Below are 16,649 nucleotides of genomic sequence, written 5' to 3' on the forward strand. Positions count from 1 at the left end.
AGACTAATGAAAATGGAGAGATAGTGGAGTAAAAAGCACGGCTTGTAATTAAAAGTTGTTTTCAAAGACCTGGGGTAGACTACACAGAAGTATTTTTACCAGTGATAAGGTACGCTTCTTTAAGATATTTGTTTACCTTGGCAGTTAGATTTGATTTAGACATCTGTCAAATGGATACAGTATCAGCTTTTCTTCAAGGCGGCATAGAGGAGAAGATCTACATGATGCAACCACCACTGTATGAGAATGGTAAACAAGTATGTCGGTTAAGAAAATCATTATATGGATTAAAACAGGCAAGCCGGCAATGGAATAAGGAGCTTAGTTCTACACTTAAAGGAATAGGTCTATTACAAAACAAGTTAGATCCTTGTATATATTATGAAATGGTAGACAACAATAACAATATTTTTCGAGCTACCTATGTCGACGACATAATTTTACTGACGAATAATATTGAGTCCAAAAATCATATTACAGAAAAGTTAAAAAAAACAATTTAAGATAAAAGATTTGGGAAATATAAATTATTGCATTGGTATTCATGTAGAAAGAGACAGAGAGAATGGAGTCATTCATTTAGATCAGAAAAAATACATAAGAGAAGGTGTTCTGACTTTGAGTCGGCTGAGTGAGAAGTCGGGACTTCGTGGACTGTATTTTTCAGATGATTGGATGCTAGAACAGTCGGGACTTTTGAACGGTGTAAATGAGTTGGCTGACACTATTTAACAGTAACAGTTAACGATTTATTAACACTAAAATCACAGTAACAGAAAAAAAACAATAAAGGAGTTTTTGAGTTGTCTGTACAGCCTTGAGTTCACGAAAATTTCACACAAAGTTCACTGCTGAGTTGACTGATAAGTAGAGGATCACAGGAAAGTTGTAAGTTTTCCTGTACTGGTCTCTGCACCAGGAGTAGCCTGATTTTTTTGAGTAGTCTGAGTTTCATTGTGTTGGCGTCAGCCACACAGACACAAGCGAGTTGTTCGTGTATGGACCTTGTGTGTGTGTCTGTCCATGAGGCCGTGAGGCGTCGAAGCCGACATCATTCGCGCCTTTTGTTAGAAGGTGCTGATGCGGACCAACATGAGCTTCCTGAGGATGTCTTCTAAGAGGTAGACTGCCTGATGAGTTCACAATCATCACTATAGATGATTAACTGGTGAGTTAGTCCATGTCAGAGGAGTTGTCTGGGTTTTCACTAGAGAGTTCGACTGCGTGAGCTCTCTGCTAGTACACAGGTACCGAGTTGACTGTTACAACGAGTTGTCTGTGGGTTGGCATCGTCCGATGATGCCCAAGAGCCGTCCGAGTACGAGCTACGTACGAATACTCGCAGTAACCGGCGAATACTGACTAATACATACCGTTTTTCCCGTAACCTCTGCGTTCTCGAAGCTTCTAGGCCCTTCGAGAAGGGACATATACGTCTAGAAATTAATTAGAGTTGTCTAATTGGCGAACATGAGTTGGCAGGAGAGACCTTGAGTCATCTAATTATTCGGTGGGGAGAAAAATGTTAGGCCGTCGATAGAGTACCTTAGACCAAGTCAGAACAGAAGGACTAAATAAATATGGCATGTCTGATTGCAAAAGTGTTAAGATTCCAATAGATATCAATACAAAGTTAAAAAGTACATCTGAGGAATCAAATACATTGAATGGAATCTCTTATCAAGAAATTATTGGATGCTTGTTGTATATTTCACACATTACTAGGCCAGATATAAGTTTTGTGATAAATTTATTGAGTCAATACAATCAGAAACCTGAAATGGCACATTGGATATTATTGAAGCGAGTTATGCGATATTTAAAAGGTACTGAAGATAATAGATTGAGTTATAAACAAAATGCAGAGGAAACTATGACTCCTGGCTTCTGTGACACAGACTGGGCAGGTTCAGAAGATCACCGACGTTCGTGTACTGGGTACATCTTCTTGTTTCAGGGAGGAGCGATTAGCTGGAGTTCTAAACGCCAGCCAACTGTTGTGCTATCGACAACCGAAGCAGAGTATATGTCTTTGTCGTCCTGTGTTCAAGAGTCTATGTGGCTGAAGCAACTACAAGAAACGTTTTGGCCTCTACTGAAGAATGAAGCAATGATTATCTACAGCGATAATCAAAGTTCTATTAAACTATCGAAATCCGATGGCTATCATTCCAGAACAAAGCATATAGATGTGAGGCATCATTATGTACGTGACAAAACTGTTGAAGGGGCCATTGATGTGCAATATATACAAACGGACTTGATGGTAGCAGATGCACTCACTAAAGCGACATCACATGCTAAACTGGCATACTGTGCCTCCACGATAGGGTTGATTTGAGTTTAAGGGAGGATGTTGAAATACTAAACGTCAATCAATTCACTTATGTTTCCAAACGTCACTTTTAGTTTCATGTATTAACGTGTGGCATTAATGTGCACTCTCTGTAAAATCTTTACCGTACATTAAACGTTGTTAACTTTCAACTCTTTTTTAATTATTTCCAACGTTAAAGAAGTCATTTTGTTCTAACTTAGAGGGCCCCAAGTCAGCAAGTCTCAGAATATTTGAAAATTGTTAATGCCGGACTTGTCCACCGGCGCGTCAGTCAACTCACTGGACCAATCATCGGGAAGTATTTCCCTCATGGCCCAGAAGGCAACTCTACGGCCCTAGTGACGCCACCAAGCACGCGGTCGAGCACTTGTGGCGTCAGTTAGCTCCAGGCAAATCACGCGGTCATCTCTGTATAAATTTTCGCAGTCGAATCGCAGTTTTTTGCAGTCAGCTCACCCTTGGTAATTAAAAATACGGTCAAATAGACTCAGACAACTCTCGTGTACATAATTGAAACATCATAATCAATCTCATCAGTGCCAGTGGTCCAGTAAAGTCAGTTGTAGTGTCTTTGGGCGCGAAGCTGAACTGGCGTCGACGCCATAGTGCCTCACGGACAGTCACACATACATCACACACTCGAACAACTCAGGTGTATAGTGTGCCTGTTGCTATTCACTGTGTGAGACCTTTTTCGGTGAAAAAATAACCAGCAGACAATTCATAAGTGTATGAACAATAAATGTACAGTCAACTCACATAACTTTAGTGACTATTAATTTCTATTGGTTAAGTTAAGTGTTATTGGTTAATAAAAACTATAACACCCATACAATTTGGTGTTGAACTTTTTTTTAAGGAACCTTCTAGCATCCAACCTTTTTCTTTGTTCTGCTCGTATTCATTACAGTCCACTAGGTTTTCGTTTTTCCGTCCGGCCGACTCGAAGTCAGAACACATTTAAACGTAAAGAATTACAAATCGTAGTTCAAAAAATATAAAATAAAAAAAGATAATAATTTTTCGTTTCAATAATTTTTTTACATTCAAAATCCGTTCAGTTATGTTTACTCATACAGTAAATGAAATATTACAATTGATTATTCATAATATATACTATATCTTACTTCAATAAGTAACAGAGAAGGAGAGTATAAACAAAGTGAAAAAGAGATAAGGGTGAGGAAAATGTGATGCAGTCGACCGACTGAGTCAAATATTAACGTTTCTAAATGAAATAAAATAAGTCGATTATTTTTCGACACATAGCCTTTTCAACTTTTGCATGAATCACAGCTTCTTAGCGGAAAATAAAAGTATAGACAAAGTGAGGAAGCGGTGGCAGAGCGGGGAAAAAAAAATAGCAGAGGCATGAGCGACAAAGAAAACAAGTTTAATTAAAAATCCAATCGAAAAAATATATGTCTAAAATTATTTATCCATAGTAGAGATCGTTTACAAGCTATTTTAATAATTAAAAAAGAAAAAAATGTCATCTATAAATTTTTTTTTAGTGAAAATTTTTTCTTGCTGTCAAATTCTTTTCTCTATCTGTAATTTGATGCTGAGTGATGTGATCAAGGCCTCTCTATATAGATTTAAATCAATATCGTTCAATGATTTTTTCACCATTGGCCTATTTGAAAAATATAAACATTTAGCCATGGTGTACGATGAATAGGACAAAATATTTAGTTTATTTTCGACAGTCAAACTGATCAAACCATACCAAGTAAGTAGTGACTTTTGCTTCATTCAAGTATAAAAAGTGTCTTTTTTTTAATTTTTATGCATTAATATGATTATTTATTGAGTGTAATTGTGAATTTCATAAATTGTTAAATGATAATTTATCAAGTGGGGGAATTTTTTTTTTTTTAAGTTTGAAAAAAAAATCTATCATAATCGTTATTACTTCTTAGGAAGAGATGTGCACTTTTATTTTCCCGGAGGCCTGGTTCGACCTACCGATCACCCTCCTAGAAATTATTATTCTAATGACACTTGAAGATCATTGGGAAGAGACGGGAGGGATAGAAGGCGCTACCCTTACGCTTTGTGGCATAACGGCTACCTGCCTAACGTTCCCCGGTAGCGTCATATGGTTCCGGATAGAAGGAGACATCTCCGTCATGCCACCACCTCCAAGCCAGGAAATCATCACTGTCGAAGACAGTGATAGTGAGGTAGAAGTTCTACCTCCTTCTCCAGCAACTGTGTCATCGGAGGATAGTGAGATAGAATTTCTACCTCCTTCACCTCCAACAATTGATGACGACAATAATTATGATGATGATTCCACTGACTATGATGATGGTTATGATACTGTAAGTCTTGTTTTATGATTAGTTTTTCTAGTTTTACTTATATGAAAAAAGTTATCAAAGAAATCGATAATTTCGATTCTTACAGGTAGATAAATGCTACTTGGGAACTATCATTCAAGGATCATTATTTTTTTTATAAAAAAGAAGAATACATTATAATAATAAAGAAAAAATTTGCTTGGAACAGAAATTGTTCTTACTTTAATACCTTTTCCCATCATCTAACATCTTCGAGACACATCACCGCTATTTTTTTTTCTATGGTTATTTTTTTGCTGATATTTATAACATTATCGCTGAAGATAATTTATCACCAATTGAAATCGGTATTATCGCTGAAGATTATTTATTGCCAATCGAGGTCGGTATTATCACTGAAGATAACTTATCACGGTCGGTAAGTCGATTTGGTCTCGTGTCGTTATGAGTGAAAGAACCAACCGTTATAACATGACATCATCAAGACAACGATTTGTTCTGACACTTTGCTGGCGAGCTCTATCATAACTCATCGTACTCAAGCCTGCATTATATGATTTGTAAACATAAACAGCTTCCCAGATAATATATTAGCTCTGTGGTTAGAGTGCCAAATTTTCATTTTGCTAAGCCGGGTTCAAGTCCGATCACACCAGAATTTTTTTTTATTTTTCTTTATGAAAATTATACATACATACATAAATCCGCACAAAACAGGCATCTAGGAAAAAAATTAATTTGGAAGAAGAAAATTTTTTTGGAAATTTGGTGACTGTCTTCAAAATTCCAATTCGTCACCAAACTTCCATTTTGATCGTACGAAATGTTACCGAACTTCCACTTGCACGTATATATACTACTATATAAATTTCTGGTGTCTATCTGTCTGTTCGGGGTAATCTCCAAAACGGTTAATTCGATTGCGACCAAATTTAACAGATATGTAGAGGAGGTTGTTCGGATTTTGTCATTAAAGTCTGCCCAATTCGGTTTCAAATGTTCTTATGTATGAACTATAATATATGGAACTGTTGAAAGAATTTAAAAAATTGGGCCATGTTCCATAGTTTTTTGGTTTTGAAGATTTTTTTTTTGGTACTTCAAAATTAACTGAAATTTTATAAGTCAATAGTACATTGCTAGTTCGGAAAAAATTATGAAAAAAAACGCAGCTAACTTGGCGTTTTACTTGATTTCACATGTTTTTTTGATCTTACCTTTTTTCCATTTATACTAATTTTACTTGAATGTGGACTTGGCGCCAGTTTTTACAGGCATTCCTAGATGCCTGTTTTGTGCGGATTTCACTTCTTTTTGAAGTGAAAACTTCTTTAGGCGCGTTGGAGCAATTTTTAGTAGGGGACAAACTTGTAAGTTCACATCACCAAATCATCCGTGTTACTGACATAGTAACGTTGATATAATATCTATAGCTATGAAGTTGAAGCGTTCCTCTTGAATAACAGTAGAAGTATATATACATATATATATATATATATATGTATATATACACATGCAAGCGGACGTTTGGTAACATTTGTGCGACCAAAGTGGAAGTTTGGTGACGAATTGGAATTTTGGTGACTGTCACCAAACTTCCAAAAAAATTTTGAAATCTATAAAAAAAAGAAAAGTAACAGAATAATACGATAAATGTCGGATATACGGTTAAAACCATATAATATAATAAGTTCTGTTCTTCAAGAATCTAGGGAAAGCAGAATAACTGAGGAAAAATCCAAATTTGTTACAAAAAGTAGATTTATCACAATTAGTTATTTAATTTTTTACCTAATAACGGATATTGAAGATTAAAACAAATAGTATTGATATGGAATTTTGGTGACTGTCACATTTACATTCTGTGTTCACTGGGTAACTCCTCCAGTTACAGGAGCACTCTTACTGATGATGAAAGGAAATGATCGTAAAACTCAATTTCTGTTCTTTTACAACAAATGGTATGTTACGAACAAAAGAAGTATGTTTATATTCATTTTACACAGTGGATAACATTGTTTCAGTAAAAGAAAAAATTTCCCGTTGAAAGATCTCAAATTGAATAAATCCTGTTTTCAATTGTTTATAACAAATTTAATTGTTATAAACAATTCACATTAACAAAAAGTAGCATATAACTTTCCGAACAACCCCCTCTACATATCTGTTAAATTTGGTCGCAATCGAATTGAACGTTTTGGAGCTTACCCCGAACAGACAGATAGACACCAGAAATTTATATAGTAGTATATATACGTGCAAGTGGAAGTTCGGTAACATTTCGTACGATCAAAATGGAAGTTTGGTGACGAATTGGAATTTTGAAGACAGTCACCAAACTTCCAAAAAAATTTTCTTCTTCCAAATTAATTTTTTTTTTCAATAAGGTTACTAGAAACAACGCGCGCTCTCCGAGCGCGCGGTCTCAAGACAACAACGTTAAAAATTATTTAATTTTTATTTTTATTTATTTCGAAAATTTAAAAATTTATAACAATTTTAGGTAGTTCCTATGCTACATATGTATATTTTCTGCTCTTTTATTACTCTGCAAAGCCAGTTTCTTATTTTTCTGAAATAGAAAAAAGTTCAATAAAATAATGTCTTATAGAAGTAGTGAAAAATATGATATTTCAATAGGACATTATTTGAAGCCAACCACGAAATTTATAACAATTTCGGATAGTTCCTATGCTACATAGGTGTATTTTCTGCTTTTTTATTATTCTGCAAAGCCAGTTTCTTATTTTTTCTGAAATAGAAAAAAGTTCAACAAAACAATGTCTTATGAAAATAGTGAAAAATATGATATTTCGATAAGACATTATTTGAAGCCAACCACGAAATTTATAACAATTTTGGATAGTTCCTATGCTACATAGGTGTATTTTCTGCGTTTTCATTACTCTGCAAAGCCAGTTTCTTATTTTTTCTGAAATAGAAAAAAGTTCAACAAAACAATGTCTTATGAAAATAGTGAAAAATATGATATTGCAATAAGACATTATTTGAAGCCAACCACAAAATTTATAGCAATTTTAGGTAGTTCCTATGCTACATAGGTGTATTTTCCGCTCTTTCATTACTCTGCAAAGCCAGTTTCTTATTTTTCTGAAATAGAAAAAAGTTCAAAAAAATAATGTCTTATGAAAATAGTGAAAAATATGATATTTCAATAAGACATTATTTAAAGCCAACCACAAAATTTATAACAATTTCGGATAGTTCCTATGCTACATAGGTGTATTTTCTGCTTTTTTATTAGTTTGCTGAGCCAGTTTTTTATTTTCCTGAAATAGAAAAAAGTTCAAAAAAATAATGTCTTATGAAAATAGTGAAAAATATGATATTGCAATAAGACATTATTTGAAGCCAACCACAAAATTTATAACAATTTCGGATAGTTCCTATGCTACATAGGTGTATTTTCGGCTCTTTTATTACTGTGCAAAGCCAGTTTCTTATTTTTTCTGAAATAGAAAAAAGTTCAAAAAAATAATGTCTTATGAAAATAGTGAAAAATATGATATTTCAATAGGACATTATTTGAAGCCAACCACGAAATTTATAACAATTTTGGATAGTTCCTATGCTACATAGGTGTATTTTCTGCTTTTTCATTATTCTGCAAAGCCAGTTTCTTATTTTTTCTGAAATAGAAAAAAGTTCAAAAAAATAATGTCTTATGAAAATAGTGAAAAATATGATATTTCAATAAGACATTATTTGAAGCCAACCACAAAATTTATAACAATTTTGGATAGTTCTCATGCTACATAGGTGTATTTTCTGCTTTTTCATTAGTTTGCTAAGCCAGTTTTTTATTTTCCTGAAATAGAAAAAAGTTCAACAAAATAATGTCTTATAGAAATAGTGAAAAATATGATATTTCAATAAGACATTATTTGAAGCCAACCACGAAATTTATAACAATTTTGGATAGTTCCTATGCTACATAGGTGTATTTTCTGCTTTTTCATTATTCTGCAAAGCCAGTTTCTTATTTTTTCTGAAATAGAAAAAAGTTCAAAAAAATAATGTCTTATGAAAATAGTGAAAAATATGATATTTCAATAAGACATTATTTGAAGCCAACCACAAAATTTATAACAATTTTGGATAGTTCTCATGCTACATAGGTGTATTTTCTGCTTTTTCATTATTCTGCAAAGCCAGTTTCTTATTTTTTCTGAAATAGAAAAAAGTTCAAAAAAATAATGTCTTATGAAAATAGTGAAAAATATGATATTTCAATAAGACATTATTTAAAGCCAACCACAAAATTTATAACAATTTCGGATAGTTCTCATGCTACATAGGTGTATTTTCTGCTTTTTATTAGTTTGCTAAGCCAGTTTTTTATTTTCCTGAAATAGAAAAAAGTTCAATAAAATAATGTCTTATAGAAATAGTGAAAAATATGATATTTCAATAAGACATTATTTAAAGCCAACCACAAAATTTATAACAATTTCGGATAGTTCCTGTGCTACATAGGTGTATTTTCTGCTTTTTTATTACTAAAAATTGCTCCAACGCGCCTAAAGAAGTTTTCACTTCAAAAAGAAGTGAAATCCGCACAAAACAGGCATCTAGGAATGCCTGTAAAAACTGGCGCTAAGTCCACATTCAAGTAAAATTAGTATAAATGGAAAAAGGTAAGATCAAAAAAACATGTGAAATCAAGTAAAACGCTAAGTTAGCTGCGTTTTTTTTCATAATTTTTCCGAACTAGCAATGTACTATTGACTTATAAAATTTCAGTTAATTTTGAAGTACAAAAAAAAATCTTCAAAACCAAAAAACTATGAACTGTTGAAAGAATTCAAAAAATTGGGCCAAGTACCATAGTTTCATGGGGGAAAAAGCGCGCTAGTGAGAAAGAGAGAGAGAGGGAAAAGGTGAATGTGCACTTGGCGCCGAGTATCTACCGCTACTCTAGATAAATACGAAACTTACTTATTTATACTAATTCGAAAGTGATTTTTTATCTCCTTTGAAAACAACATTTTCTAAAAAACAATTAAGAGTAGCTCCTCTCTTACTCTCACAAGGAAACCTCGCAAAGTGGCCATTGTCGACTTAGCTGAGGCTTCTATGTAATTATCTACGTCGAAAGTGATGAACTACGTATTTTTTCGGCGGTAAAACGTTTTGAAGGAGTAAAAATCACCCCCCAACGTTGACAACCTATAAAGGGTTGAAAACAACATAAAAAATGATGAAAAATACCTTTATTTACGTATTTATAAAACTTGCAAATATATATGTTTTTCTTATTAAAAATAGTACAAAATCTATAACTCAAAAACTATTAATTATTTTTTGATAGGGCCAATTTCAATGGATAGAGCTTTGAATACTACGAGATACGTGTCTTTGCCATTTTTAAAATAAGTGGAAATTAATGCGAAAAAAATATTCATTTTTCTCTAAAAAATCCATAACAACAAATCCCTCTGAGTCACAGTGGTACTGCCAGAGCACAACTTATTTAAACCGTTGTCGAAAATGTTCTACTACATATTTTTATCTGAATTTTTGTACTCGAGAGTTTTTGGGGTCGCTAAACCGAAACCTGAGGTTGTATTGACGGAATTCGAAATGACGGATCCAAGATTGTGGGCATAATATATGAAACTGAACTTTTATTTTAGACTAACCAGACAAAGATTATTTCACTGCATATTTTGGTCTGAACATTTGTACACGAGGGTTTTTAGGTTCGTAGATCACAAAACCGAAGTAATATTTGCAAAATTCAAAATAGCGGGTCCAAGATGGCGGAAAAATGTGTGAAATTAAACTAATCATTTCGACAAATTGATCAAAGTTTATTCTACTGCATATTTTAGCCTACATATTTGTATTTGGGACCGTTGATTAGAAAACTACTATTAGCTTTGGAAAATTCAACGTAAATACAATATGGGTTTTCGGGATCACGAAACTAAGGTTAGATTTAATAAAATGAAAATGGCAGAAATTGGACTCTCACTCAGCAATGCCCAGAACTAACGACGTGGATGTGGAAAGTTTCTAGTTCCTTTTATTTTTGCTTTTTTTTCTATTTTTTTGTTTTTTTTATTTATTTATTTTTGTTTTTTTCATATTTTTTTTGTTTTTTTTTGGTTGGTCTATACGATTCAATTGCACAAAATTCAGGCTGCCATCTTGGATTCGCCATCTTGAATTTTGCAAATCTAAGTTTATATTCGTGATCAGCATCCCCAAAAACCTCTGTGTACCAATTTTAGTGAAATTCAATTGAAGTTCACAAATTTGGTCCGCCATCTTGGATTTAAAAATTATAAAAATATAACCTTAGATTCGTGATCAGCGACCCTAAAAATCACCGAGTACAAAATTTCAGGTTAAAATATGCAGTAGGAAAAAGCATGACTCAAAGAGTTAAAAACTAAAAATTAATTTTGATTGAACCAATTTTTTCGGAAGAGTATAAAAATTACGAGATACGTGTCTTTGCAATTTTTAAATAACATTAACGACAGTAAACGAAATCAAAATTTAAAAATTTCCAATTTTTATCGAATAATATACGTCATAATTAGAGACTGAATAGTTTATGATTAGTCAAAATATTATTTTTAGTTATCGTCATGTATGCAAATATAGATATAATTCTTATCACAGTCACTGATAAAATATTTTTGAGAAAAATTATTTCTGTAATTGTAATATGCGGATTATTCAATCCTAGCATTTTGAACGAATGTGACATATTCTAATCATTTACAAAATTGTACATTATTTTTTCGCATTTATTGTTAATACTGTAGTAAATGGATATTTTTGCATCTTGTTTTTATTTCAATTTTAGTTAATAGTTATCATTTTATAAGTGTATAAAATCGTGTGCTCGAAATAGAAATATTATTATCTTTCATTCTAAAAATTGTGTAACACCCAATATTTGAAAATGAAAGTTAACCCCCTGAATGTTATTCGGTTACTTTTAACAACATTTCAAACAATAAAAATTATGAAGACACCTGTGAATGATGCTGAAGTATAATTAAAGAATCACTTTGAACGAATATTATTGAATGCAATGAATGGGTATACTGATATCGAAATGATGAAGGAGAATTCATAAAATTTTGACAAACAATATAAGGATTGGGAACCAGAAATTATAGAAGACGTAGAATATGCATCTGCAGTCCATGAACCAAAAATGTCTGGTAGAGCATGTTCTACCGATGAAGAGAGCTTAAGTTATGATTATAAATTGCGAGCAGTTGAGTATTGGTGAAGTGGTCAGGAAAAGAATTCAAGTATCGATAATGTTAAGCAAAAATTTAGAAAAGTACAGTCTATTCGACAATTAAATCACTGGGCACATCAATCAAATCAAGGTGGAACATACAAAGAAAGAATAGCTCAAATTCGCAAGTATACGTAGGAAAATTTAAAAACAGCTATCTATGTTGGGATGATAGTCCATGATTCCGATGTAAGAAAATGGGCATTATTAGCTAAAAAAAATTTACAATTTAATGACATCCGTTTTCAAGTATCTCTAACGTGGATACTATCATTCAAAAAAGCTCATCGTATTGTTTCTCGTAAAATCAACAAATTCATATCATCAAAAACGATTGAAGATCGTTAAATATTAAAACAAACATCAGAAGTGTTCGTTAACGATGTAAAATCGAAAATTCAATCATATGGTTAAGACAACTTTTATAATTCTGATCAAAGTGGCTTGCAATTAAGAGTAAATTCAGAGAGGACTTTAGCTCCAGAAAAAGAAAAAAAAATAGAGTGCACAATTCAATCGGTTTCTTCGACAACTCACAGTTATACTATACAACCAACGATATCAGCTGATGGAAAACTCCTTATTTCCCTTTTTCTTGTGTTAAAAGAACCAACTGGAAAACTTAGTCAACGGGTAGAAGCATCGCTTTTTAGACCAGATAATGTACATGTAGAAATATCAAAATCTGGAAAACTTACTTCAGTTTAAAAATTCAATTCAAATGTTATATTATATGATATATTCTGGAAGTTTATATACTAATGTTTTTTATAACACTTTAAAATTTGGTTGAAGGATGTATTTTTTCCGAATGTTGGAAAAAATAGTTTACATTGATTGATTCATGAACTAGACATTGTTTTGAAGCTGTCACGTATGCCAAATCACCGGATGAAGAAATTGAGATAATGATTACTCGTAAAGGGGCTACTGGACAAATTTAACCATTAGATGTTTTTAGGTTTAGAATATGGAAAAACTCTGTAAGACATTTTTCAGACAGTGTCCTCTTACGAGGAGATGATTTAAGTTTACACATGAGAAATGATATTATTAAATTAAAATAACTGACTCATAATCAACTCTCGTGTCCGTGAAACATTGATTTTTTTTGTTATTTATGGTTTATAAGTAGTTATGCATTTATAAAACCAGATAAATTCGAAAATCCAGTCGCTTTTGAATTTAGAGATAACTGTAAGTCTCGTTGTGAGATTCCAGGATGTAAAATATTGCAATTATCGCAAGCTAAGAGTCAATCGAGTGCAAGCTACAGAAGAAGGCAGTTAAGATCAAGCCAAGACTGGAGTTTGAGAAGATGAAGATCCAGTGAAGGTTCAGTCAGCAAGCTAGAAGATAGGAGAAGTACTGCTCCTGTGAAAGGAGGTCCAGAACAACTAAGACCGAGTTCGGTAAAACTATTAACATCTAGAGCTCTGCTAAAAACTGTAAGTTATTAAGATGAGTTTGTATTTAGGGAACTTGAAGGTAAATTTTATAGTTAAAAGGAATTCGAAGATAGAATAAAAGAGAATCCGTGAGGCTTAGTTTGCTCTCATACTCGTTAGTTCAAGTTTAAATGTAGATTTTGCTAAAGAAGATTATGATTTAGTTCAGTCGATTCGATTTAAAGATTTGTTATTGTGGAAGAGTAAAATATTGCGTTTCTGAGTTTAGAATTTTAAGTTACGATTTATTGCGAAACATTTTGTTGAAAAATATTCTTTAGTTAGTATGTAAGGTTCATTTGAGCTCCAGAATTGTAACGTATAGAGTTTCAGTTGATTTATTTTGAAGTTTGTTATAGCGTAAATGATTATGTGATATCGAAATTCGCGATGATGATTTGAGTTCTAGTAATTTTTAAGAGAGTCTAATTAAGTAAAAATATTAAAACAAATTCGAGAATTAAAAATATGTTGAATTTGTTAATTGATTTATCGTAGTTTAGAAACCTTCAACCCAGTCCGTTGGTTAGTTTATTCTATTCGGTCTCTTATTTCGATTATTTCTTTTGTTTAATTTTATTTTGTTGGCCGGACACGACCCCTCTCCACAACATACACAACTGACGGCCAGGACATGCACTGTTCAGGAGGATCCTGATTTTTGTAGAACCATCTTAGTTAAGTTAGATATAAGTTTGAGATTTAGTTTCGAGCACTGAGTTTTTGAGATATTGTGTGGATTTTGAGTTAGTTAGTAAGTTGAAATATTGAGTTTAGATTTGAGGTTGAATTAGTTGTAAGTTATACCGGTTTAATTGTTCTGGTGATTAAAAATAACTTGACGCCCTAGGTAAAGTAGTATTAGTCTTCCAGGGATGGTTCTAATTAGGATTTCCACCTGAAGGAAGGTGCGTTATAGAGTATACCCTTTTATGGGGGCAGAAAAATAACGTTACAATATATATACATACATTGTAAAATAAAAGAATGAGAACAACTAATATTAAAAGTTAGTTTATTAAAAGTGACAGAATCGAAGACAAGAAGTCTAATGTTAGCTAGCCTCAGTCCTGAACTGGAGATAAACAAACTCTCCCCTCGTTGCTATAAACAATCTAATCGTCAAGCAATCGTCGTTAACTAACAAACTTTCGTTAGTCAATCAATCTATAAATGGAGACACTCATACATTTTACACTTCTCCCGATCTTCTAAAAATTTCTGCCTGGTAATTTCTAATACCTGGGTAAAAATATTGGATTTTTACACCAAATATCAATATCTTGTTTAAGAGTAGACTAGAAGAATCTTTGACGAATTTCAGAAATAGTCTTATGTTCAGTCAACCGACTGACAGATTTCCTAACCTCTCAGGTTAGGTGAAGCCCTCGAGTTAATTTCATTGTGATACGGCACTATACAAAATTCTTATAGAAGTGCCGTAAAAAAATTCTAAGAGCCCTGTATCTATCCTTCAAATTTCTCCTCCACTCATTAACATTCGAGTCATTGTCTAGTAACTCAACGAGCCAATCATCTATCGAGACGTCAGCATCTAAAGATTTCCTGAGCCAATCACAGAGCATTGAGTGACTAATCAAAATTTGGGGGTGATAGTCCAACCATTTTTTTGGACTTTTCCCAGTTGCTTTCAATATTTCGAGGAGAGAGCACGCTTTGTTTCTCTGAGAGTTCATAGCTAGAGAAAAAAAGAATTTTTTGAGAGTTTAAGAGCTTTAAGAGTATTCATTCAGCTTCAGAGACTGTTACAGAGGTTAATTGAGTAAATTGATCCATCCTAAAGGTCAATAATTTCACAGCAAGAGTATTCTTTCTAAGTGACGCCAGAACGCACGTGAAACGATGTCAACCATCTTGAGTAAGAGTGCATTATCTAAACCAACGCGAGTGCGATTTTCTGAAAAAGAGACTAACTAAGTTGATTTTCTTTTTGAGATAAATTTTCTGGGCTCCACGCCTCATCTTTTTTATACTAAAATGTCCACTAGAAGGAGAATTACGAGCTTCAGAAATTATTTTATTAACTTTGGCTCGAGGAACAACAACCTGAAAAACAATTTAAGAAAAATATCAGTGCTCTGCAGTGGTCTTGGTGCGACCCGAAAGGTCCACACGACGAACTTCCCAGTGGAAAAAATGAAAAAACACCTCGAATAGAATTCGTTTCCATTTTTTATAACAAATGGAATTGTTATAAACGAAATAAGTCTGTTTTTATTCATTTGATATGGTTAGTTACTTTATTTCAGTAAAAGAAAAAATTATGCGTTGGAAGAATTCAAATATACTTCATAGATCCTTTCTTCCATTATTTATAAGAAATTTTATTGTTATAAACGGGAAAAGTATGTTTTTATTTATGTCATACGGTTGGTAATATTTTTTTAGCAAAAGAAAAAATCATGCGTTAAAAGTACTCATATATATAGAATGGATCCCTATTTACATTGTTTATAACAATTTAAAAATTATTATTTAAATATTACTATGATCAATAATCATTTGTTAGTAACAATGTTCAATTGTTATAGACACAATTCCATATGATTGACAATTATTATTGACTATTAGAACGTCTTTGATGCTGTTTTCTTAATCCTGACACGAGTTTAAAATTCTTTCATTGCTGATTTTGTTTTTTAAAATTTTTTTTTCGATGAAATGTTGTCATCATATCTTCTTACAAGTATTTCAATTATTTAATATTCATATTTTTTGAAAGATTTTGAAATTTTGTCTAAAAAATGGTATAATTCAAAAATCGCAAAATTCAGGTCGTTTTCCATTTTTACCAGTTTTTTGATTCTGCATAAGAAACTACTGAGCCGATTACATACACATACACAGACGTCCACTGTAAAATGGTCGTATTCGACTCTGGGGACCATAAAACGTGGATATATGTCAAAATTCGGGATAATTCTAAAGAATTTCAATAAAGTAAATAAAGTTCAGAAGTTGAATCTAAATGAGAAACATCACTTAATTCAGGGATTTTATTTGCCTTTTAGAGTTTAATTATTAAATTCAAAATACTGTCATTATTCTGAAATTTAATCCAATCGGAATCATCATTAATTCCACAGATAGTACGGAAAATATTTTTCTTAAAAGAACATTCTTCATCAGCATCAGTAGAATTCTGCCACTTCGGTGACCCCACTTCCATCCCTACCGCAGAGTGGGGATGAATTTGTGTCATTCGAAGCGGTTTCACGAGGAGTGGGGGTAGCCGCTTAGCGCTACGC

General features: G+C 32.7%; 1 protein-coding gene across 1 annotated transcript; it reads left to right on the forward strand.

The window, feature by feature from the left end:
* Nucleotides 1–1,585: 1,585 nt before the first annotated feature.
* Nucleotides 1,586–2,341, forward strand: LOC118070017 (secreted RxLR effector protein 161-like). The gene has a single exon (XM_035088456.1). The coding sequence runs from the start codon at nt 1,586–1,588 to the stop codon at nt 2,339–2,341; it is 756 nt and encodes a 251-aa protein (XP_034944347.1).
* Nucleotides 2,342–16,649: the final 14,308 nt, after the last annotated feature.

The sequence above is a fragment of the Chelonus insularis genome, unplaced genomic scaffold, assembly GCF_013357705.1.
Source record: "Chelonus insularis isolate UGA/USDA-ARS -01 unplaced genomic scaffold, ASM1335770v1 contig_111_pilon, whole genome shotgun sequence".
NCBI classification, from domain to species: domain Eukaryota; kingdom Metazoa; phylum Arthropoda; class Insecta; order Hymenoptera; family Braconidae; genus Chelonus; species Chelonus insularis.